The 24,607-nt window shown below is 42.9% G+C and overlaps 1 protein-coding gene across 3 annotated transcripts in view; it reads right to left on the bottom strand.

Moving 5' to 3' along the window:
• Positions 1 to 21,203, bottom strand: part of STX2 (syntaxin 2) — an 87,347-nt gene extending 66,144 nt beyond the window's left edge. The window contains exons 1-2 of one of the 3 annotated variants that reach the window (XM_075898426.1): positions 20,964 to 21,203; positions 1,331 to 1,405 (exon numbers count right to left, since the gene is read on the bottom strand). In XM_075898426.1, coding sequence (XP_075754541.1) covers positions 1,331 to 1,405; positions 20,964 to 20,993 — 105 coding nt within the window. In that variant the 5' untranslated portion in view covers positions 20,994 to 21,203. Of the gene's footprint in view, positions 1 to 1,330; positions 1,406 to 20,785; positions 20,809 to 20,963 lie in introns of those variants that run through there. The other 2 variants (XM_075898427.1, XM_075898429.1) reach the window with 2 other exon arrangements.
• Between the last annotated feature and the right edge of the window lie 3,404 nt (positions 21,204 to 24,607).

The following is a 24,607-nucleotide window of genomic DNA, read 5'->3' as shown; positions in this document are numbered from 1 at the left end:
AGAGATTGGGACTGAGACAGCTATAAACCCACTGGGGCAGCAAGGGGCCTAGATGGAGAAAGGGACAGCTCTCTACAGTATATTTGAGAGAGACAGAGAGAGAGAGAGAGAGAGAGAGAGAGAGAGAGAGAGAGAGACAGAGAGTGTGTGTGTGTGTGTGTGTGTGTGTGCGCGCGTGCATGTGCATGAGCTTCTCCCCCAGCCAGGAGACATGCATGCTTCCCCCAGCTCTGGAACTCCTCCTCTGACCCCAAGCTGCTGTGGTGACAGAGGGCTAAGATTGTCTTCTCTCCCCAGGACAGCCTACATATTGAACCCCTCATCTCCAGCCCCACTCCAGAGCAATGATTTAAATGAAAAGAAACAAATTCAAATAAGGCCCCAAGTAAGGCTGGATAAATCCTCTAGCAGATGTATAACACAAACACTCTTAGGTTTCCATTGTGTCATAACTTGCAGAATTTTAAATAACTGGACAATTTTAAATTACTTGACTTCTTTAGTAAAACTAAACTAAGAGAGAACGAAATAGCAATTAAAGAAAAGCTAGAATTATTATCTTAATGCAGCATCAAGTTAAGTGGTTTTTGTACACTCTTAAGTATTGAAAAATTGATGACTTTCTATGGAAAACTGAAATTTTTTTTAACAATCATACTTACAAACTCAAGACCATAGTCCAAGAATTAAAGTACTTCTATAAAACCCTAGAGCAGTGGTTCTCAAAGTGTTGTCCACAGACCATGGACTTGGAGCTTGCCTCCCCCACTCCTGAACAGAGAGCCTGTGTTGATACTCTAGCCCTGCCACCGCTCTTGTGAGTTTGGAGGGCCAGTGCTGACTTCCCAAGAGGGAAAGGGCAGGGAGAACAGCAGTGCGAGAAACTGCTTGTCTGGAGGCTTTTCCCACTCTCCCATAGGCTGGAATCACGGCCAATAGGAGCAATGGGGGGGAAGCACCTGGGATCAACAGGAGGCACAAAGCCAGGTTAAGTGCCCTCCATTCCCATCATGCCCAGACCCACACTCCATCTCCCTCATTCACCTTTGTCCCTTAGATCGGCCCACTCTTGTACCTTCTCTCCCACCGAGAACTCCACCTTGCTCCTGTACCCGTTGTTCCATCCTGTATAACAAACACTAAGGCTTAGGTTTATTTAGGGTCATAAAGAAATAAAAAACAATTATAGAATGTGGTATTAAAAGCTGTGTTAAAAAGTTTATGAATAAATACACATCATGAGTGACGAGAAAAACCATTACCAAGAATTGTTACACATTTTACTTTGATAAATATTGGAAGAAATTATCTGTTCTTTGGTTCATTTTACCTGCTGGAAGAAGTCTTCCATAAAACGGTCTTTTTCAACAACAACAGTTGTCTCTCCATCTTCATTTTTCTTACACTATAAAACCATAAAAGAAAAAAAATTATTTAATTTAAGCATGCCTAATAAATCAAGAATAGGTAAGCATTCTGAAGCAGAATTGCCAACTCGTTACTTTTGTTAAACAGACACTGCAAAAACCATTATGATTAAATAGTGCTGATTACCCTCTTTCCATTTACGCTTTCCATTCTAACTCTTCACCAAAGCAATCAGAATCTACGAATACTTCCAAAAAAGTTTTTTCCCCAGCTAAAAATTTAGCTATATAAGCCAATGTTTTTGCTGCCATGTTCATGATTCATACAATAGTTTTTGCTGTACCACAGACACATAGGGGAAATACTTATTTATCAATAGCTCCCTCAGGCACACGAACTACAGTTAAATATATATTTCCCAATTAAACAATTCTTCATGTACAGATTAAAATTATAATATATTAAATATTTGATTTTATTTTTCCAAAAAAATCTATTCTTTTCCTCCTTTTCTCAACAGAAAACACTATAAAAAAAAGTTAGAAGTCAATGAAGAATGACTATGGAAACATTATTATGGCCTCAATCCTGCTAATATTTATATATATGCTTAATTTTACTGTTTTCACTGACACTATTCACTGTGATAATTCAGCATAAATGTTTGCAGGATTGGGACTATTTGATGTAAAATATTACACTTTAAATATGTATGCTAGAAGTAGGGATGTAATAGTGTAATTGATTAATGCTGCGTTTCTCAAACTGTGGGTCCCGACGCCCCGGGGGGGTCATGAGCAACTTAGAGGGGGCTTGCAAGCAACTTGGGGGGGAGGGGAGTCGTGGTATCACAAAGTTTGAGAACCCCCAGATTAATGGATTAGCAAAAGCTAATAGGTTAACTCTATAGACTATACACATTCCCCACTCGCCAACCAGTAAATGTTTTAGCAGGCTGACCAGCAGTCCAGCTCAATCCTGGCTCATGCTGGGTCCAGGATCTACCTCCACTGCAGCTCTGGATTTAAAGTTTACTAGGAGCCAGGTGGGCAGATAGCCTGGCTCAGTTTCAGCTCGCACAGGATCTGGGAGCTAAACCCACCCCACTCCACCACCCGGACAAAGGCTGCTGCCACCCCGCACTGCTACTTCTAGCAGAGGCAGCAGCATGGGGCGACAGGCAGTCGGTCCATGAGGGGAGCTGATTTTTAAACTGGCTCCCCTCCTGGATCAGCTTCCGCCTGATACTCCATTCTGCTGCCTCTAATACAGAGATAGCAGCTCAGAGTGGCAGATGGCTCCTCGGGAGTGAAGGACGGAATGCACTGGATGAAGGCCCCACCCCCGGGGACTACAGAATAGTCGACTAACCGATAAGACTTCATAAGGTTAATTGACTATGCAGTTAACTGATATTTAACATTGCTAGCTTGAAGCTGGATAAATGACAGTAAACTGGTAAAGAGGGAAAATGATGACTCCTCAGATATTACATTTAAAAGTTATAAACACTCAGGAAATTATATAGTACAACAGATTAAGACTAAGAGTCTCTCTCTGGGATCCCTTGAATCAAGTAAGCTTTCCCCTTGGATGCCTCTAACTGATGAGTTCATAGATGAGAAATTAAGCCAATTCTGGCAAGCAACACTCTCTGGCAGTGGCTACATATAAGATCTCTATCTCCAGCAGTGCCGAAACCAGTGACGCCAATACAGGCCTGGACATATTCCTTACATCGGGTTTTCTGACCTTCTTCGTGGAGATATCACTTGACCTCAAAGTGTTGGGCACCATTCTGACAATGGTCCATCAGGTTACCCAATCCTTCATCTGCCTCTCCCACTTGTCAATGTCAATGCCACACTTCACCAAGGTGGTCTTAAGAACATCTCTGTAGCACTTCTTCTGCACACCATGAGACCTTGTCCTGGTTCTCAGCTAAGTGTAGAAAATTTGTTTAGGCAAGTGTGTGTCAGGCATCCTGACCACGTGACCAGAAAATCGTAGCTGCCTACGTAGCTGCGAATGGGCGACTATTGCCTCAATGCTGTGAGAGTCAGCCTCTTCAAGGACACTAATATTGGTCCATCTGTCCTGCCATATGATGCCCAATATTCTCCTCAGGCACCTCTGATGGAATTTCTCTAGATCTTTAATACGTTGTCTATAGGCAGTCCACACTTCAGCTCCATACAGAAATGTTGGGATGACTATGGCATTGTAGATGTCAATCTTGGTCTGTGTCTTGATGTCACCGTCATTGAAAACTCACCTCCATAAAAGTCCAGAAGCTGTGCTGGCAATGGAGATTCAATGGTGGATTTCATCATCGATGTCAGCATTGTTGGACAGATAGCTTCTGAGATAAGGGAAGCCGCTGACATTCTCCAGCACTTGGTCACCTGCTGTGATGGTTGATTTGGATAACAGTAAGGCAGGTGTTGGCTTAAAGAGACCCTTTGTCTTTTGTGCATTGCAAGTCAGTCCCAACCTGCAGGAGGCCATGATGAAAACGTCGACAACTGCTTGGAGCCCATCTTCTGAGGTGGCAGTGACTAGGGCATTGTCAGCGTATTGAAGTCCTACCAGTGATGTTATTGTGGTCTTGGTATTTGCTCTGAAGTGGCTCCGATTGAAGAGGCTACTATCCATTCTGTAGGTTATCTCCAATAATCTGGAGCATGGCTGCCAAAAAGATATTAAATAACATAGGGGTTATCCCAAATCCTTGTTTGACTCCAATACTTATGTCAATAGGTTCAATTGTATCACCATTGTTGAGTATCACAGCTTGCATATTGTCGGGTAAAAGAAGTATAATATTGACAAATTCTGGTGGCCAGCCAAAGTGTCACAGAATCTTCCAGAGGGCCTCACGGTTCACAGAGTCCAATGTGTTTGTCAAATTGAAGAATACCATATACAGACACTGAGGTTGCTCCCAACACTTCTCTTGTATTAGGCGGGCAGAAAAGATCATGTCGGTTGTTCCTTGCCTAAGTCGGAAGCTGTACAGTGACTCTGGAAGTACTTCTTCAGCCAGTAGAAAAAGAGGGTTTGTCTACACTACCCTCCTAATTCGAAATAGGAGGGTAATATAGGCATACCGCAATTGCAAATGAAGCCCGGGATTTGAATTTCCCGGGCTTCATTTGCATAAAGCCGGCCGGCGCCATTTTTAAATGCCGGCAGTTCGAACCCCGTGCCGCGCGGCTACCTAATTAGGCTTCCTAATCCGAACTAGCTACTCCGTGCCGCGTGTAGCCGCGCGGCACGGGGTTCGAACTGCCGGCATTTAAAAATGGCGCCGGCCAGCTTTATGCAAATGAAGCCCGGGAAATTCAAATCCCGGGCTTCATTTGCAATTGCGGTATGCCTACATTACCCTCCTATTTCGAATTAGGAGGGTAGTGTAGACATACCCAGAGAGTTCAGAAAGACTCAGGCAAGAATTTTACCTTTGCCTGAGAGCAAGGATGTCCCTTGGTAGTTTCTGCAGGCTGTCCTGTCACCCTTCTTAAAGATGATCACTAAGATGGCATCTCTGAGCTCGCTGAGTATGGTTTCCTCTCTGCAGAGCATCAAATGAGGGAGTATAGGCATGATAGCAGAGATGGTCCTCCCTCCTTGAATATCTCAGCAGGTATTCCGTCAGTGCCTGTTGCCTTGTTGTCTTTCTTTTTTGTGTGTATGGCTGCTTGGATCTCGCAGATGGAAGGTTCATGATTTATATCACCACAGACAGGTAGACTGGTGATCACTCTGAAAGTGCTGTTGTCAACAATTGTGTCACAATTGAACTTGTGGCTGAAGTGTTCCTGCCATGAACTGTTGATGCCATCTTTGGTCTTAATAAGCAATGTCCAGTCTGCTGATCTGGGGTAACACTCTGTTTTGACAGTCCATAAATTGCCCTAATAGCACTGAAGAACTTACGACTACTGTTGGAGTCGGCATAGGCCTGAATTCCCTTTGCTGTGTCACTCCACCAGTTGTTTTTAAGGACTCTAATTCTTTGTTGGACTTAATTTCAGCAGAAGAAACATGAGCTTGCCAAGGTCGAGAAGTTGCTATTCCCAACTTGGAATGCTCTGCATTTAATATCAATTAGGTCCTGGATTTTTTTTGTTTGGATTTTTTTGGGGGAAAACGGGAGAACATGCCTTGGTGCTAGTCTAAGCGACATAATGGAATGTATTAGTCAGTAGTCTATCAAGCAGTCATCAGCATTGATCATAGCTTGAGTAATGAGGACATCTGCATCGTCCCGAGACCAGATGATAAAATAATTAAACAGGTGCCAGTGTCCCTATCATGAGTATTGCCAGGAGGACTTGAAATAGTTCTTCTACTGGAATAGAGTGTTTATTATAACAAGACATTGTCAGCACAGAGTGTAAGAAGAAGGTGACCATTAGAGTTCATTTTTCCTATACTTTCCCCTCCCAATGACACCATTCCACAGGTGGTACTCAGTACCTATTCTGGCATTAGAATACCTGAGAAGCACAAGCTTGACTTCCCTAGGGACACCTCTGAAGATGCTATTGAGGTGTGTGTAGAAGCATTCTTTAGTATCTTTGTCAGCTTGTAGGGTGGGAACATAAGCATGGACTACTGTTGTGAACTGGTTATTAGTCAGCCTAAGACATAGTGGCATTAGATGTTCGCTGACACCAGTAGGATGTTCACTGAGATTACATGTTAAGCGATTCTTAATAGCAAAGCCAATACCATGCCTACGGTGCTCGACTTTATGTTTACCTCTCCAAAAAAAGGTATAGCCACCACTGATTTCTTTAATCTGACTCTCATCGACTAGTCGGGTCTCACACAAAGCAGCGATGTCAATGTTGAACCGCCTGAGCTCTCGGGCAATGAGAGCTGTTTGGTGCTCAGGCCATTCAGACTTGAAACTGTCCATCAGTGTCTTGGCATTCCAGGTTCCAAATCTAAATGTAAATGTTTTTCTCTTCTTATTGTTGCCCCTGATAACTGAAAGGTGCTCAGTCACAGCAACAGCTGCCAATGAACACTTCTGTCTTGTCCAAGTATGCGATGACCATCTTGCAGCTGCCGCCTCTGTGCCAGGTTGTGACTAGAGGCTTCCAGCCGCACAAGCCCCCATTGTAACTCACTGATCACTTAAGGACTTGAGTCATGAAAAGAGGAGGAATTAGAAGCGTTTATCCAAGGACGAACCTGTGTGTCATAGTGTTTTACATGGAGAAGCCATTGCACGTCAGCGATTACATGATGCTTGACCAAGGCACAGCCTGGAACCAACTGCAGAGAGGTCCAAGACAATTGGGAAGCCATGTCTTGAAGCACGGGAACTAGCAGCTCATCTGCTCAAAGCCAATGGCTGTCTGGGTTGCAGCTCATCTGCCATCTCCACAAGGCATCCGTCATTGGCCACTTGACAGAAGGATGGGGAAGGCTGTTCCCCTCACCAGCCAAAAAATCTTTGGTGGGCCACCCATATGGTGTTGAGCTGATTGGCCAAGATCAGGAAACAAGGTGTGCCCACCATGTCCAAGCAGCTATGAAGAGGCAACCATAAAAATTGAGCGCAGCATTCAGACCAGTGAAACTTGACCATTTGAGAAAGACAGGCATCGCCATCACACTGCAAAAGTACTACCTCTCCACCACCACCACAAGCACCCAAAGACTAAAAGTTATAGGATGCACTCCAGAAAAGTAAAATAAAAAGCCCAATGGTAATTATAAAACTTTGGAAGAGCCTACTATGGGAATTAGCAAAATCCTGCTAGTTTGAGATATTTTACACACAAAGCAAAGCACTAGAAGATATATCTAGGCTTCCACTATGCCAAATAGGACAATACATTTGGCAATATAACACACATCTTCCATGTTCTTATGTATTTATTTGTAGTATTATTCATGATGTGTTAAGTGCTTTTCAAACACGTAAGAGGACTGTTTCTGCTGCAAAGGGGCTTGTAATCTACAAGTCAAACAAGCAGAGAGGTTGTGAAAAACCACATCTGACCACTACAAAATTTCAAAGACTAGAGGATGCTTACTCTATATAAAATACTTCAGACAAAAAAAAAAAAAAAAGATTCTCCAAACTTTACAATCCCTAAACAACAACAAAAAAAAACAAAATAAATGCACTAAATGTTGCCGTTTCTGTATCATAACCCACAGTTTCCAAAGATTCTAATGAACTTTGACATAAGCTGAAGTTAACATCCTAATTCAGTAATTTCCAGATATAAGGGGTATGAGCATGAGTCAAAAATGATGCAAATGCCCTCTCCATAAATTGGTCAACCAAATCTCTGACCAAGCCAAGAACATCTAAGTCAAAAGAAGAAAACACAGTAACCTCTGCTTCCTACTTTTAGTTCTTGGCTGCTTCATTCACAACAGATAACCTACATTCAATCAGATGTTTTCATTGTGCCCGTCCAAGTGTATATAATAACATTTTCTATAGAACCAATTTGAATATTACACAATAGTGTTCAATGAAGCCTACACCCACTGATGACAAAATCTACTACATCTTTCCAACATTGCTATAATCTGTTATTTTATTCAATTCAAGTGCTAAAATATTAAGGGTCACAAACAATAAATAAAAAGTAATATTTGCATTTACACTGTGATTCTCTCTCCCCACAAATTCTGAAAAGCCATCTGAGCCCAATGCCTATTCTCAGAGTAGATAAAAATCAATGATTTTTTAAAATACAAATAATCAGATTATTATTTAAATCTGATTATTTTTAAATGAGAAATGTAGTATTTTATTGATGATTCTAAATAAAATAAAAGGTTAAATTTAAATCTCGCTACAAACATGCTACACCTACATTACTCTCATAAACATGAATTAATGGCTCTAGTCCAGGGGTGGGCAAAATGGCCCGCCTGCAGAGGCCCTGCCACTCACCTCCTCCCCGAGCCAATTAGGGTAGGAGGAGACTTCGCTCCTGGCAGGGTGGGTGGAGACTTTGCCCATTCCCTTGCCCCCAAGCCCTGCCTGGCCTGGGGGCAGGGAGAGCTCGCAAAGTTTCCTCCATCCTGCAATGAGAACATAGCATTTAGAAGCACCATGCACTCCTGGCAGGGCAGGAAGAGACTTTACATGCTCCCATGCTCTCAAGCCCTGATTGGCCCTGGGGCAGAAGAGGGAGCGTGCATAGTCTCCTCCTACTGCCAAGGGCATGGGCGCCTAGGGGGAGTTTCTTGGAGGGGCCCAAAGACTTCACATGCTCCCTGAACCCCAGACCAATCATAGTATCCTGGCCCTGCCCCTTCCACTTGAGGCCCATCCCTTCTGCTGTGGCCTGGAGCCATTTCAGAAATTTTTGAAGTGGCCCCCGGCAAAACATTGTTGCCCACCCTGGGTCTAGTCTGTTCAGCCTCACTACTAGCTCTTACTTCTCAAAAGTTTTAGCCTTTCAATTTCTGTTTCTCAGCAGATGCAAAAGTAATATGTGCAAAAAAATATTTAAGCTGGATAGAGTTGTCTTTGTTCTCTGCTTATGTAGTGGTAGACCTTGGCCAAGTATAGCAAAGAGGTTAGTTAACCATTATCTTAAAGATAGAGACACAATATATAAGAAAGGTTGGAGGCAGCAGAAAAGGGAAACGTGGAATAGACTGGAAAGAAAAAGGGAAGACATTATTTAACACACATACAAATATCTATACTCCAGTTTTTTTGGTAACATGTAACCACTGAATTTTTCAAGAATCACACGTTTGCATGCAGGGAGTGGCTCCCCTTTTAAGCCAACTCCCTATAACCACCAGCTTCCATGGAGCTCTCTGCCTCTTCTCCTCCCAATGCTGCTGCGGGGGGGGGGGGTGTAGGTTTGGGAGCCAGTTCTTGAGGGGAGACAGCTTTTCACAGGGGAGGGAAGAGGTGACTCCGTATAAGCTAGTACAGACAGATAGACAGCTTAAAAGATGGTTCCCTGCAAGCACTGGCTCCTCCTTGCTCCTCCCTCCCACTACCTCAGATACAGAGAAGTACGGGGATGGAAGGGCCTTATGAACATTCAAGGATGAGCCCAGGCTCATTGGTCAACCATTTAAATATATACACTGCTAACTCCCTACTATATTCCCCCATTTTTTTGCCACAGTAAAACAGTCATGGCTTCTGGGCATAAGAGAGACCTTATCTGGGAATATTTTGAAGAAATTCATTTCCTTGGTTAAAAAAAGTGTGTTAAATGTAAACAGTGCAAGAAGAAGATAGACAGCCCACTTTCAAGAATGAATCATGATAAAGAAAACTGCTAATTGGAAGAAACTGATGTGGATGAAGATGTGGGTATGGCTGAGTGGCTCAACTGATTAATAGCTTACATCTCCCTTGTTGCAATTTAAGTTAAATGCTTCTTGTCCCATCATCAGAAATTAAGGAGAACATGTTTTTCTCCCTCCCCATTGTAATACCTTTTTAGGTACTTGAAACCTGTTATTTCCCCTCTCAGTTTTCTCTTTTCTAAACTAAACAAACCCAATTCTTTCAGTCTTTCCTCATAGGCGGTGTTTTCAAGACCTTTAATCATTTTTGTTGCTTTTTTCTGGATCTTCTCCAATTTCTTCACCTCCTTCCTGAAACGTGGTACCAGAAATGGATACAATACTCCAGCTGAGACTTACTCAGCACAAAGTAGAGGGGATAACTACTTTTCATGTCTTGCTCACAATACTCCTGTTAATGCATCCCAGAAACAGGTTTGCCTTTTTTTGCAACAGTATCATTTGCTGATTCATTTAGCTTGTAGTCCACTATAACCCCTTATCGTGACTATGAGGGTTAGCCTGCAGCCTGGGGACTAAGAGGTTAACTATGTCCCTTACCTAACCAGGTAGAGGGCAGCCAATAAAAATGTAGATATGAATTTCAAACAGACACAGAGGAATTTTGGGGTTTTTCCCTCCTTTGTCTCAGGGCACTTTCTCTCCAGATACTAAGGGAGACATTTCTCTCTCTCCAAGAAAAGACTCTTCGCTATGTATAAGTAGGGTAAAATTTAGATAAATCCGTTTTATGGTTTGGGAATGGGAATCTGATGTCCGTGCGTTTAAAAATGGGTTTTTCTCTTTTTTAACTAAGTTTTGGCCCATGAGTATATTAATTGGTGACTTTTCCACATAGTCATTGTGTGTGTAACAGGAGTATTGAGGTGATAATGAAAGTTCTTGCTCTTTCTTTTTTATTAACCTGGTATTGGTTAATTTTTGTGTCCTGGTTTTACGTAGGGCTGAGATTTCCCAAGTGATCTCTCCCCTGGCTTTCTTATCATTATTTGGGTGGTAGCAGAAGATTTTTATCCCCAAAATCTAGGTTTTTAAGATTTTGGGGGGGAAGTTTTATACCAAAGCTTTGCAGACACTCACTTCTGCATTTATCATGCCAGAATGAAGGAGCCTTGACACCCCTAGATCCCTTTCTGAAGTACTAATTCCCAGAAAGCCACTTCCCATTTTGTATGTGTGAAACTGATGGTTCCTCCCTAAGTGGAGTACTTTGCATTTGTCCTTACTGAACTTCATCCTATTTACTTCAGACCATCTCTCCAAAACGTCCAGATCATTTTGAATTATAACCCTATCTTTCACAGCACTTACAATCATGTGTGTATCATCGTCACACACTTTAAGCATACGCTCTATGCCATCACCTAAATCACTGATGAAGATAATGAACAGAACTAATTATACCCTTCCAGCATGACTGTGAATCATTGATAAGTAATGGCGATATGATAAGTCTATTCCCTATTTTACTTCACCATAACACATCTTTTCCAAGGGAACCCCATTCTACACTTCTGATTTTAGAGAAGTGCCAGTGAGTTCAACAGGGCTTACTCAAAATTAAGTGCAGTCTAATCACACTCAGTCTTAGCTTTTTTGGTAACTTGATTTAAATCATTCCACCTCACCTATGTCATAAGCAATTCTAGTTCCATGTTCAAGTGGGGCTATAATGTACAAATTAAAATGAGCAGAAACGTAGTGTTTATTATCTTCCCTTCACAAAGGAGGCCTATCTACAACACTGATTCTGTCCAGAGTGAGGATCATATTATGAAGGCACTGGTTCCACTTAGAATCATAGAGCTGGTAAAGACATCAGGAGGTCATCAAGTCCATCTCCTTTCCCAAGGCAGGACCAATCCCAACTAAATCAACCCAGCCAGGGCTTTGTCAAGCTGACAATTAAAAACCTCTAGGGATGGAGATTCCACCACCTCCCTAGGTGACCCATTCCAGCACTTCACCATCCTCCTAGCTAGTGAAATAGCTTTTCCTAATATCCAACCTAGACCTCCCCCGCTATAACTTGAGACCATTACTCCTTGTTCTGCCATCCGCCACTACTGTGAACAGCTTTTCTCCATCCTCTTTGGAACCTCCCTTCAGGAAGTTGAAGACTGCTATCAAATCCCCCCTCACTCTTCTCTTCTGCAGACTAAAAACCAAATCCCTCAGTCTCTCCTCATAGGTCATGCGCTCCAGCCCCGTAATCATTTTGGTCGCCCCTCACTGGACCCTCTCCAATGTGTCCACATCCTTTCTGTAGTGGGGGGCCTAGAACTGGACACAATACTCCAGAGGTGGCCTCACCAGAGCCAAATAAAGGGGAATAATCACTTCTCTAGATCTGCTGGCAATGCTCCTCCTAATGCAACCTAATATGCCATTAGCCTTCTTTGCTACAAGGGCACACTTTTGACTCATATCCAGTTTCTCATCTATTGTAATCCCCAGGTTCTGATGACAGAGGCATGTAGATTAGACTACCCATCATAGGAAAATGAAGCGGCGATTTAAATAATCGCCACTTCATTTAAATTTAAATGGCTGCTGCGCTGAGCTGATCAGCTGTTTGTCGGTTCAGCACGGTAGTCTGGACGCTCCGCAGTCGACCTCCCAGGAGGTCAAGAAATGCCTTTGATGTCGACTGCGGAGCGTCCAGACTACCGTGCTGAGCCGACATACAGCTGATCGGCTCAGCGTGGAAGCCATTTAAATTTAAATGAAGCAGCGATTATTTAAATTGCCGCTTCATTTTCTTATGCCGGGTAGTCTAATCTACATGCCTCTGTCACCAGAGGCATGTAGTCTAGATGTACCCTTAACCATTCGGTCCCCAGCCTGTAACAATGCTTGGGTTTCTTCCATCGCAAGTGCAGGACTCTACACTTGTCCTTTTTGAATCTCATAAGATTTCTTTTGGCCCAATCCTCTCATCTGTGCAGGTCACTCTGGACCTATCCCTGCCCTCCGGTGTATCTATCTCTCTCCCTAGCTTAGTGTCATCTGCGAACTTGCTGAGGGTGCAATTCATCCCCTCATCCAGGTAATTAAGAAAGCTGTTGAACAAAACCGGTCCTAGAACCGATTCTTGCAGTACTCCGCTAGAAACCAACCGCCAACCTGACATGAAGCCAGTGATCACTACCCATTGGGCCCCACAGTCTTACCAGCTTTCTATTCATCTCACAGTCCATTTATCCAATCCATATTCCCTTAACTTGCTGACAAGAATATTGTGGGATACAGTATCAAAAGCTTTGCTAAAGTCAAGGTATATCACATCCACTGACTTTCCCATATCCACAGAGCCAGTTACCTCATCATAGAAGTGAATCAGATTGGTCAGGCATGACTTGCCATTCATGAATCCAGGGCTCGCCGAACCGTGGCGAACCCCACTCACCAGCTGCGCTGTTCGGCAATCTGCGCATGCGCAGATCGTTCTGTATATGTTCAGATTGCCCGAACCCAGCTCTTCCGGGTTACAATCTACTCACCACGGGCGAGCAGATAGCATTATTTGTCGAGCTCCGCTGATCACTTTCCCCTCTTCCAAGTGCCTCAAAATGGATTCTTAGAGGATCTCCTCCATGATTTTTCCGGGGATTGAGGTAAGGCTGACTGGTCTGTAGTTCCCTGGATTGTCCTTCCCTTTTTTAAAGATGGGCACTACATTTGCCTTTTTCCAATCATCCGGGATCTCTCCCTATCTCCACGAGTTTTCAAAAATAATGGCCAAAGGCTCCGCAATGACACTTGCCAACTCCCTCAGTACCCACGGATGCATTAAATCCAGACCCATGTATTTGTGTATGTTCAGCTTTTCTAAGTAGTTCCTAACCTGTTCTTTCCCCACCAAGGTCTGTCCACTTCCTTCCCAAACTGTGTTGCCCAGTACATTAGTCTGTGAAGACAAAGGCAAACAAAGCATTGAGTACTTCAGCTTTTCCCACATTATCTGTCACTAGGTTACCTCCCTCATCCAGTAAGGGCCCCACACCCACTATGATCACCCTCTTATTGCTAACGTGACTGTAGAAACCTTTCTTGTTATCCTTCACATTCCTTGCTAACTGAAATTTCAATTGTGCTTTCCTGATAACTTCTGAGTTTAAGACTGAGTTTCGTTTTCCCCTTAAAGCAAGGATTCAAAACAGTTATGTATGAAAAAATACAACATTCTCAAATTTACTGCATATAAAATGAATTTTCTGAAAATAAATAAGAAAGCTTGTTAATTAGCTTGTATGTTAAAACTGGATCATCTAAGAAATTTAGCACTGGTCAGTCTTTAGCATATGAAGGACCTTAATAATAATGGAATGAACAATCTTTAAACTTTCAATTTAGTCAAAACTCATTGAAATCTTCAGCAAAGTCCCTAGTGAGTTTCCAGACACTAACCCTCATGAACTGCATCTGGCCTATGGGCTGCTTATTGCTGAAGATAGGTTGTAATTAGGCTTATTAGCCATTTTGTTATAGCAAGGACCCTACCAAATTCATGGTCTATTTTGGTCAATGTCAGAAGATTTTAAAAATTGCAGATTTCAGTTTCAGATACTTAAATCTGAAATTTCATGGCATTGGAACTGTGGGTATCCCAACCCAAAAAGGAGTTGTGCATGTCGCCAGTGCCGGACTGAACCTAATTGCACCCCGGGCGAGCACAGCACCTGATTGACATGGTATGGGGCACAGCGCCCCCGGGCGCGCAGTACATGCGCGACCCCACCCCCGGGTGCCAACCTAAGTGCGGCGCTCCTTATCACTTCAATCAGGTGCCCCCATAGGTTGGCGCCAAGGGCGGCTGCCCGGCTAGCCTTCCCCCCTTAATCCGGCCCTGCATGTCGCAATGCCATTGTAAGGAGATTGTGGTACTCCCATCCTTACTTCTGTGCTACTGCTGCTGGTGGTTGCCTTCAGAACTAGGCAGCTAGGGAATACTGTATTTGTTTGTTTGCAAATTTTTTTCAACATATAGAGTGAATGGGTAAAAATAATGCAAGAGTTTATTAGATTCTTACTTTTATAAATTGATTCCCTTTGGTAGAAGTATATCAAGAAACAACTGGTAAAAGGCTTGATATACAGCACTTGGAAAAAAAAAAGCCCAGTGTCTTGTAATATGTTTTATCAGACTGAAAATAAGCTTAAATATTAGAAGTTCCTTCTTAAACTGAAATCTCACTTGCAGATTACACTGTCTACACTTTCAATGACTAGTCACCACAATCTAGTTTGGTTCCAAAAACCCTTTGTTGTCCCACTGCTTTACGTGCCATGGGAACAAAGATCCATGAATGCCACTAGTTCCAAAGGCAATTTCTAAAGCCAGTCATGAGCAGTAAAATATTTTAGATCAGAAAGCTGAAACTTTTAATTTTTTTGTTTTTTAACCCATTCAAATTGATTTAGTTTAGATAATGTTTGGGCTGCCCGAATGCAATGGTCGTGTAAAAGCTAGTAACATCTAAGTTTTGAGACTTTTAAACTCTGGAACCCTCAACTTCATGATGTGTTTATATCTTTAATAAAATCTGAGATTTTTCTTAAAACTCAGTGTGTTTTATTGTTTCCAGTGAGGTTTAAACAACAAAAAAAGCTACTATAATAGCAGGAACTTGTAGCAAACCCCTATATCAAAGATACCTAACAGCTGCTTATAAAATTTTCCTTATGTCTCTATCATTGCAGCACACTTTTGAAATCTTGCATGGACAAAGCCTTTGGGCTAGAAACATGCCTTTTTCTTGTCCCATGAAATCCCATTCAAGATTGGCAGAATTAATCTATTTAAAAATACTATTAAATTTCCTTTCTCTCACTTGTATTCTTTGGGAAAATTTTGGCAGTATGCCAAGATAATAACTGAACATGATCATTCCATAAAGCCAGGCCTACATTACTGCCAAAGAAACACTGCAATAGCGACAGCACAGAATCACCTGTGAAATCATGGAACAACGAGGAGCTGGGGAAGGAAGAGGAAAGAGAAGAGAAAGAGAATTTAGATTTCCTCACTGTGAGGCCCAAGCCAGCCTCCCATTTTCTCTAACCATATGGACTAGTACCTACAAATATAAGTTCTATTCTGTATGCCACAACATTTTTTAAAACTTTTTCCCTAAAAAAAAGGGCCGGAAAGCTGCATGCAAAAAATCCTACATTAAAAATAATGCTATGTAGGTTGCAAAAATCAAATACAAGAAAGTTCTACATTTGTGTTTGCTTTTAACAATAAAGAGTTCAAATAGAATGAATACTCAAAGGAACAAAAGTGAAGTGACACAGACAACCATAAAGCTGATATTTCTTCTAAATAAACTTTCTGTTAACATCAGTAACAATTTCTGTAAATACTTAGGGTATGTCTACACTACCACCCTAGTTCGAACTAGGGTGGTTAATGTAGTCATACGAACTTGCAAATGAAGCCCGGGATTTGAATTTCCCGGGCTTCATTTGCATGTTGCCAGGCGCCGCCATTTTTAAATGTCTGCTAGTGCGGACTCCGTGCCCATGGCTACACGCGGCACGAACTAGATAGTTCGGAATAGGAAGCCTAGTCCAAACTATCTAGTTTGTGCCGCGTGTAGCCATGGGCACGGAGTCCGCACTAGCAGACATTTAAAAATGGCGGCGCCCGGCAACATGCAAATGAAGCCCGGGAAATTCAAATCCCGGGCTTCATTTGCAAGTTCGTATGACTACATTAACCACCCTAGTTCGAACTAGGGTGGTAGTGTAGACATACCCTTACTTATACACAATAGTGCATCTTAATGTAAGACTGTAAAACATACATTTAATATTTATTAGAAATATAAAATCACATTTAATCGGTTAATCAGTCAAACATATTGGGGCTGGAACAGCCCACGCTTTCAGTGGGCCAGCGCTCCCCAAAGGCAAGGGCTGCGCAATGATGCCTTCCAGAGCAGCCCCTGCCAGAGCAGCCCCTGCCTGTGGGGAACCCATGGTTTGTCGCAGACACAGGCTGTTCTAGATGGGATGCCAGAGCAGCCCCTGCCTGCAGTAAGCCAAGAAGGGCTCCCCGCAGGGCTGGAGCAGTTCTCTGCCCATGGCAGGTGGGGAGCTGCTCCAGCTCCCACCAGTTAACCTAATATTTATACTTGATTTCTCATTAATTTTCATTTATATTGATTTCTGCATACAATTTTTAAACAATAATTTCTTCAACCATTCCACATGTAACACTTCAAGAGTCAGATTCTCCAAACAACACTGATTCAAATGTCAACAAACATGCAGTTTGGAAATATCATAAAATATGTGGTATTAAAAGCATACACCTATTTAAATTGACTATTAAATAAAAGACTTGCCTATATTAATCTATAGACAGTGTAATAGGTTTATATCGCGGTTATCAAATTTCATTGCACTGAACCCCTTTTTTACAACAAATATTACTACATTACCTGGGGGAGTAATGGAGGAGGAGGAGCAAAGCCAAAGCCCAAAGGCTCCAGCAATAGGCACGGGGGCCTGTAACCCAAGGTCTGCAGCCCAGGGGTGAAAACAAAACCTGAGCTCTGCATCCAAGGCTGAAGCCTTTGGGCTTGGGATCCAGCAAGTCTAACACTATCGCATGCAGTTTCCATTAAAATAGGATTACAGTCCTCTCTGGGATCCTAACCCAGTTTGAGAACTGATCTATGTGTTTTGATTTCACCTAACAGTTTTTAAACACTCATCTCTACAGAATCTCTATTTTTTAAAGGAGCTAAGTAAACTCAATTCAGAGAAACCCATCCATGTTCTGTAAACAAAGGAGTCCTGTCCATAAGTTTAACAGTTCTACATTTTCTTCGCACAGCTATATTTCTTCCAGTTAGCACCATATTCCCGGGATTTGTAGTTAATTTCTCCCTTCCTAGGGATGTAAAATCCTGTCTAAATTGTTAACTGATTAAACTATAGGTTTAACTAGTGAACCATCTGCTGCACTGTGGATGAGGTGGAAAGCGGGAACTGTGGCAAGATGGACCTAGGTGCTGCATGTAGGAGGCTGACCCAGCCGGAGTTAAGCAAATTCAACTTTTAACCAAGCACCAATTATCCAGTTAAACTTTTACATCCCTACCTTCCTCCCACATAAACTTTCATACAGATTTTTCAAATCATTAGATAAATGCACAGCAGTAATATATGTTTAGATGCTCTGAAGTAAGAAACGATCCATATCTTTAATTCTGTTCACCAAGTTACAATCCCTTTATATTTTGAAAATAAAGCATGATGAATATAAATGTATTTCCCCAAAGCATCAGTTACACTGATAAAGAAAAAAGACACAGTACATGTTTATGCAAATAGTAGGATACATATAACATGATGCAAACAAACAAAGCTTGACACAGACATGAAAGATAACAGGGTGAATGCTTTCCACAAAATGGAGACAAAAATTCTCTAAACATTTAGCTTCCTTAACAAAGAGAAGATTTATATCTAGACGTTCCAGAGTGACTTTTTTACATTAAAAAAAAAGGTTTGCACGTTTTCTGGAATAGATTATTAAACACTTACTGGATTTTAAACCTTTATATTGCATATGTATGCTGAACTTGTTGAATGAATGCAAACAACAAAAACACAAGATTTCTAAAATATATTATTATTCTTTCAGTGGGGCAGACAGAAGCAATCCAAACCTGAGTTGGAATATGGTTAAAGATATTTAATGCCAAACTTTGGCTTGTGCTCCAGTCCAGTTCAGTTTCTTCCTAGGATGCAAAAGATTGATTTCACCATTTTAAACTTCTACAAAGTAGAGATTAGAAAATGTATGTTAACAGGAAGAATAATTTGGAAATAGCTATATAAGAGATATAAGACGTATCCTTTTCCCTCAAACAAAAACAACACACACAACCAAGCCAGTTTTCCTCTGAAATGACTTGTGTGACTAATGGGTATTCATCAATGCAATAAGGGAAAACTATGTACAGAAAAACTCCAATAGTCCGGCATCCAATAGTCCGGCACTCCTGATAGTCCGGCATCAAAATGGCAAGAGCCTAGTGAGTGAGCTTCGGCAAAAAATGAGTAACAAGGTAACAGCGGCAGCAGCTGAACTGAGCAAAAAGGGTAAAAAAGGCTTAAAAAAACTAAAACATTACAGTATACTGTATACAGTATGTACAATAAAAAGGGTTAAGAACACTTTATATATAGTATATCTACATATAACCAGTTTATAGTACCTCCTGATAGTCCGGCATATCTGATAATCCGGCACTACCTAGGTCCCATAGGTTCCGGATTATCGGAAGTCTACTGTACATTCATATGAATGTTGCAGTTACTCTTTTCACATTTGATCCTCTTTAGGAATTGTTCTAGCTAGGTTCCTCATCATATCAAAAAGTATATAATTTTATTTGTCAAGAGACCAGGTATATAAATAGCTTAATTTGATAAGATTGACAAGTACTATATATTTGAAAAAACACAACCTGCAGAAATAACTTAATGTGATAGCTGACAAAATAAAATATTTGCTGTCCTTAAATATTTATAGAGCAACCCAAAATTAGGAGTCTTAACTTTAAGTACAGAGAATCTAGGCTAGAAGCTTCTCCAAGGAGACTGAAGCACTTTCACTAAATGTATTAATGTAGACTGGATAGAACATTGTGACATCTTAAATTATGAATGCAACATATCAAACACATTAGTGGTGGAGGGGAAGTGGGAAACTTTATAAATAAGCAAATTATCATTGTACTGTAACATAGAAGGAATGCTAAATGACACCTTAAGATTTCCCAGGTCTTGACAGGTTACAGTTTGAAAACTAGAGAATATAATTCCATTACACTTCTGTTAAAACATTACATCAAAATGCAATGAAAGTATTTAGTTGGTATTAGTCCTGCCCTTTAGAAGGGGGCTGGACTTGATGACCTCCTGGTCTCTTCCAGCTCTATAATTCTATTTTATAAAAGAAAGAGAGGTTTAAAAACATAGGTAACAACATACATATTGTTTACATGATTTCTCCACATGGAGAATTAAAAACAAAAACAAACTATTATTTCTGTATTCGCAACAACCAAAAATTCACTCTGAAAAAAAATCTGCTACAGTGATGGAAAGTTTTTGCTAAAGTGTCTTCATTTGCCATATCACAGTTAGGAAATTTTGGGGGAGAAAATGGGGAAAAGAAGGTGATGACTTGGCTGTGCCTATGTACTCTGGAAGTTAATTTGGCCTTTAAAAAGTGTGCACTCAAAATAAAACTTGGTACTCACCTATGTAATTGGCCAGAGGTTTAGGCTTAAAAAAATTAGAAATGAGACAGACAGAAAGAGGAAGAAAACTGCTAGAAAAAATACAGTTTTAATTATGACAATAACAATCCTGACATATTTTCTGGTTAAAGCTACTGTAATCTAATCATCCTGAATGGCCCTATCAAGAGCAGAGAAGAGACTATCAATCTACTTACAAGAACAACTTCAATACTTCAGTTTTGAAGTTGTATCCCATAATATATTATTTTGAGGAAGCTGGTTCCTAGTCCTTCAAGCAGCTTTGCAAAAGTGGGCCCCCTGTATTCACCTAGAGTTCTAACGGATTACAGAGACTCCAACTGATTGTGCATTTTCCATTTCCCCACTTTGGAATATAATCAAAATATTCCTTTATTTTGTTCAAGCGATATCCTGCTGAAGTTAAACAAAAGGCATTCTCCCCAAACTCCACCCTCTCTTCAGGATAAGAATAAGAGGAAGGAAAAGACGACACAGAAACATATTCAACTACCATTTTGTAAATATATACAAAACATACACAATTGATTTAAGGCAGGTTATGTCTTAAATAAGATAATAAAAAAGACAAAGCCTTTCCTTTCACTCTTGCATAACACACGGAAATTACCCATACCCTGTCACTCAAATATTAAAATTTGGGAAAGGGGGCGGGTCTTGACCCTCCACAAAAAACAGGAGTTCGAAGTTGGTCCGAGATTGCGCTCTCCCGGGAGCGGCTATTCCGCCCCTTCCTCCCAGAAACCGGAGCTGGAAAGGAGCCTGGAGCAGCTCAGAGATCTCACCCGCTGCCTCCAGGGACTAGTCTGAGGCGTTGCCTAAGCAGCTCTGAGCAGCGAGACCCACCAATGTCCCTAGCTCTGACCGTTAGCTGGGGAGAGAAATAAGCAGCTACCAGCCCTGCCCATTCAGCCCCTGCCCCCCGCGCCCCCACGATCCCCGCTCCTGAGCCAGCCCTCTCACCGCTGTCAGGTCAGCCAGCCGGTTCTTCATCCCCGCAGCAGCTCGCGCCTCGCAGAGCTCCTCACACCGTTACCCGCTCGCCGCCGGGTCCTGGTCCCGGGCTGCGGCCGCCGCCGCCTCCACCCTCCCTCGGCGGGGCTCAGCGGATCGGACGGGACTGGACCGGCCGCGTCGCCTCCGCTCACACCCTCCGCAGCACTAACCCCCCTCCCTCTTGTCCTCTGCCCGATGCTAAGGCAACCACCCCCACTAGACTCCGCTCTGCGCATGCTCCCCGCCGCTCGCTCAATCCCTGCTGGGGGAGGTGGGGAGAGACGCTCCAGGACCACCCGCTGGGAGGAGAAAGGTGGTTATGCAAATATGAGCTTCCCAGCCCCTGGGGTGACATCAGCAGCCTGGTCAAGAAGTGGTTGAAGCAGGACACCTGGGGTTTGGCAATGCATTTCTTTGGGGTTGAGGACTGTGCGCCACTGATATCAATAGAAGTTTTGCCAAAAGGGGCAGAATCGGGGACTTGGAGAGCTTGGGCTAGTTACTTCACCACTTTACACCTCATTTTTACCATTTATAAAACAGGAAAACCACAGCATCTTTCACTCTGATAAGTGGCCAGGGTACTTCTAAAAAAATTGCAGATCCTTCAAGGAAGCAAATGCAAATGTGGCATTTTACTTTCAAAGTTTAAATTTGGCACTCTAAAAATCAAATTGGGGAGGAAGGATGCTAAGACATAAGGGAAGGAGGTACACAAAAAAATCCCTTGTGTGGCTGAGGGAGTCAAGGGAAGCACAGAGAATTCCTGACAAGGGACAGAAACGAATTGAGGACAATAGCAGGGCTGGAGGAGGCAGCATATAGCAAAGGAAGGCATGGTAAATACAGATCCTCTGGCATGGAGTAGGATGTGGAGCGAATTGCAGGGAATCTCTGAAATAAGGGGGGCATGTAGGGAGTATAGGGAACAGAGAAGAGCAAGAGCACCAATAATTGTGAGGTGCTTAGACTACTGAAATTAGTAAGTGTTGATATCCTAGAGATATTTAAGATGGTGAAACCTGCACTAATAATACATTGCTGTACAAACCGCACAGTGTGGTCACTCAGGAATTCACAAGAATTTCCAGGAAGGCACTGATATTAGTGATAAAGAAGGATCTTTCAGCAACATCTGTAGTATCAAAACTGGCTATAGTTGAACAATTGTGAGTTCCTGCCATAGAGGGTAGTGGCACAGAAGCCAGGTGTACTGCAATCCAGTTAGTTTGATTTATTTTTTGTATGCATGGAACTGGGAGCTATACTAGCAACATCCCTACACGTTTAGTGGGTTGAATATGGTTGGTTTTATGACAGCAGCTGGGATTGATGAAACAGAATGGATTAGACAGCATATATTTTGTTTGTTTACAAAGTGCTGTTAACTGCACATTGTATAGTTCATGGCAAAATTCCATCTTTGCCTTAGTGCAGGAATGGGCAAATACCAGCCCACAGACTGGTATGCCAGGAATAGCCCTTCAAAGACCACGGTATTTACCTGAAACAAAAGAGAGGACTATGCAGCACTTTAAAGACTAACAAGATGGTTTATTAGGTGTTGAGATTTCATAGGCCAGACCCACTTCCTCAGATGAAATTGTAGAAGAAAAGTGGCATGACCATATATACCAAAGGGATACAGTTTACTGAGCCTTTACAGGTATGGGGGAATCACAGCTCCCGTGGCCACGTATTGCCATTCCCAGCCAATGGGAGCTGAGATTGCCTGTACCTGTGGAGATGAAGGTATATATGACCAACATAGCCCACCCCTACACAAGAGGGCTATGTCTACACTCGTGGCTTCTTGCGCATGAAAAATCCTCTTGCGCAATGCCGTTACATCTATTACTTTTCAGGAAGAACGGCATTGCGCAAGAGGGTTTTTCTTGCGCAAGAAGGGGCAGTGTAGACACTCCTTGTGCAAGAGCCTCTTCTGAAAAAAATGGTGCCTCATTAGGTATGCAAATGAGGCTTGGCGATATTCAACAGTTAGCCTCATTTGCATATTACTCGCGCAAGAAGCCATGAGTGTAGACATAGCCCAGGAGTTCACCACATACTTTTTCCTATAGTCTACAAGGCTTTGCTTTGTAAATAAGAAAGCGAAGATATGTGAGAGAAAAGGCAGTGGAGCAGGCCCAAGCATACTTTCTATTCTGTTCTTGCTCTTTGGAGATGAAAGTGACTCATGCCTTCTTTCCCCAGCTTGGTAATGCATGCTGTTAATGAGTGTTCTATCCATAGGCAACCTAGTCCAAGCCAAAAGAATGGGGCATTTGCATACGTAATAATCACCAGAATCACCATTTTTTTCATAAGGATACTAAATCTCAAGCTTTAGGAGTTAAGCAAGAAACTAGGGGTTAGACCAGGGTGGGCAATAGTTTTTGCCTGAGGGCCCCTTCAAAAAGGGCAGGGTCTAAACGGGAAGGGGAAGGCTGCCCCACCCCCAGGCCATGATTGGGCTGGGGGTGGGGGAGCCCCTTTGCCTCCCCTTTCCATTAGGCACCCATGCCCTGGAAGAGGCTTGGCATGCTCCCCCAGCTCCAGGCCAATCAGGGCCTGGGGGCAGGGGAGCACAGAAAGCCTCCCCCCTAGCTTGTAAGCAGTGCATGGCACTTTGAAGTGCTGCAGGCTCCTTGCAGGGCCTGGGCAGGGCAAAGGAAGCTTCAGGCAGCTCCCCCGCCCCCAGGCCCTGATTGGCCCAGGGGCAGGGGACTGCCCGAAGCCTCCTCCACTGTCCCCCCATCCTGCGAGCAGTGTGCGGTGTTCAGAGGGGTGGAAGGAGGCTTCGTGTGCTCCCCTGCCCCCAGGCCAGTTAAGACCTGGGGACGGGGGAGTGCCCAAAGCCTTCTCTGCTCTGCCCCCATCCTGCGAACAGCAATAAATAAATTAAATTAATGGAGATTGCCTAGAACTCCTAGAACTGGAAGGGACCTTGAAAGGTAATCAAGTCTAGTCCCCTGCCTTCCCAGCAGGACCAAGTACCACCCCTGACAAATTTTTGCCCCAAATTCCTAAATGGCCTCCGCAAGGATTGAACTTACAACCCTGGGTTTAGCAGGCCAATGCTCAAACCACTGAGCTATCCCTCCCCTAAGTGGCAATTCATAGCACTGCATGCTCTGTGCAGAGCGGGAGGAGACTTTGCATGCTCCCCCACCTCCAGGCTCTAATTGGCCTAGGGCAAGGGAGCAGCAGGACCTCTGTGGGCAGGATCTACTCGCTTGACGGGCTGGATCTGGCCCACAGAGGCCCTTTTTCCCACCCCGGAGTAGGGCCTCAGGCAGACAGGATAGGGCCAAGGGCAGCTGGCTTTCAGCATCCGCAAGACCGCAGTGTTTCCCATTCCCCAGTTCAACCTTGATTGCACTATGCGGTGCCTCCACTTCCTTAGGCAGCTATAGAGCCACCAGGAATGTACCATGTGATGCTCCAGTTATGATTTTAAGGGCTTGGGGCTTTAACTACAGCTGCTGCTGTTACAGTAGTGGCCAGAACTCCAGGCCCTCTTGAATCACCAGACCCTGGGACATTTCTGCCCATCAAGGGCCTGCAAGCCTGTATTGTTAGAAATTAGAGGTAATACTAGTTATGTGTGT

Source organism: Pelodiscus sinensis, chromosome 15, assembly GCF_049634645.1.
Source record: "Pelodiscus sinensis isolate JC-2024 chromosome 15, ASM4963464v1, whole genome shotgun sequence".
Classification (NCBI taxonomy): Eukaryota; Metazoa; Chordata; order Testudines; family Trionychidae; genus Pelodiscus; species Pelodiscus sinensis.
The sequence above is the reverse complement of the archived record's forward strand: the minus strand, read 5'-3'. Positions and strand labels throughout refer to the sequence as shown.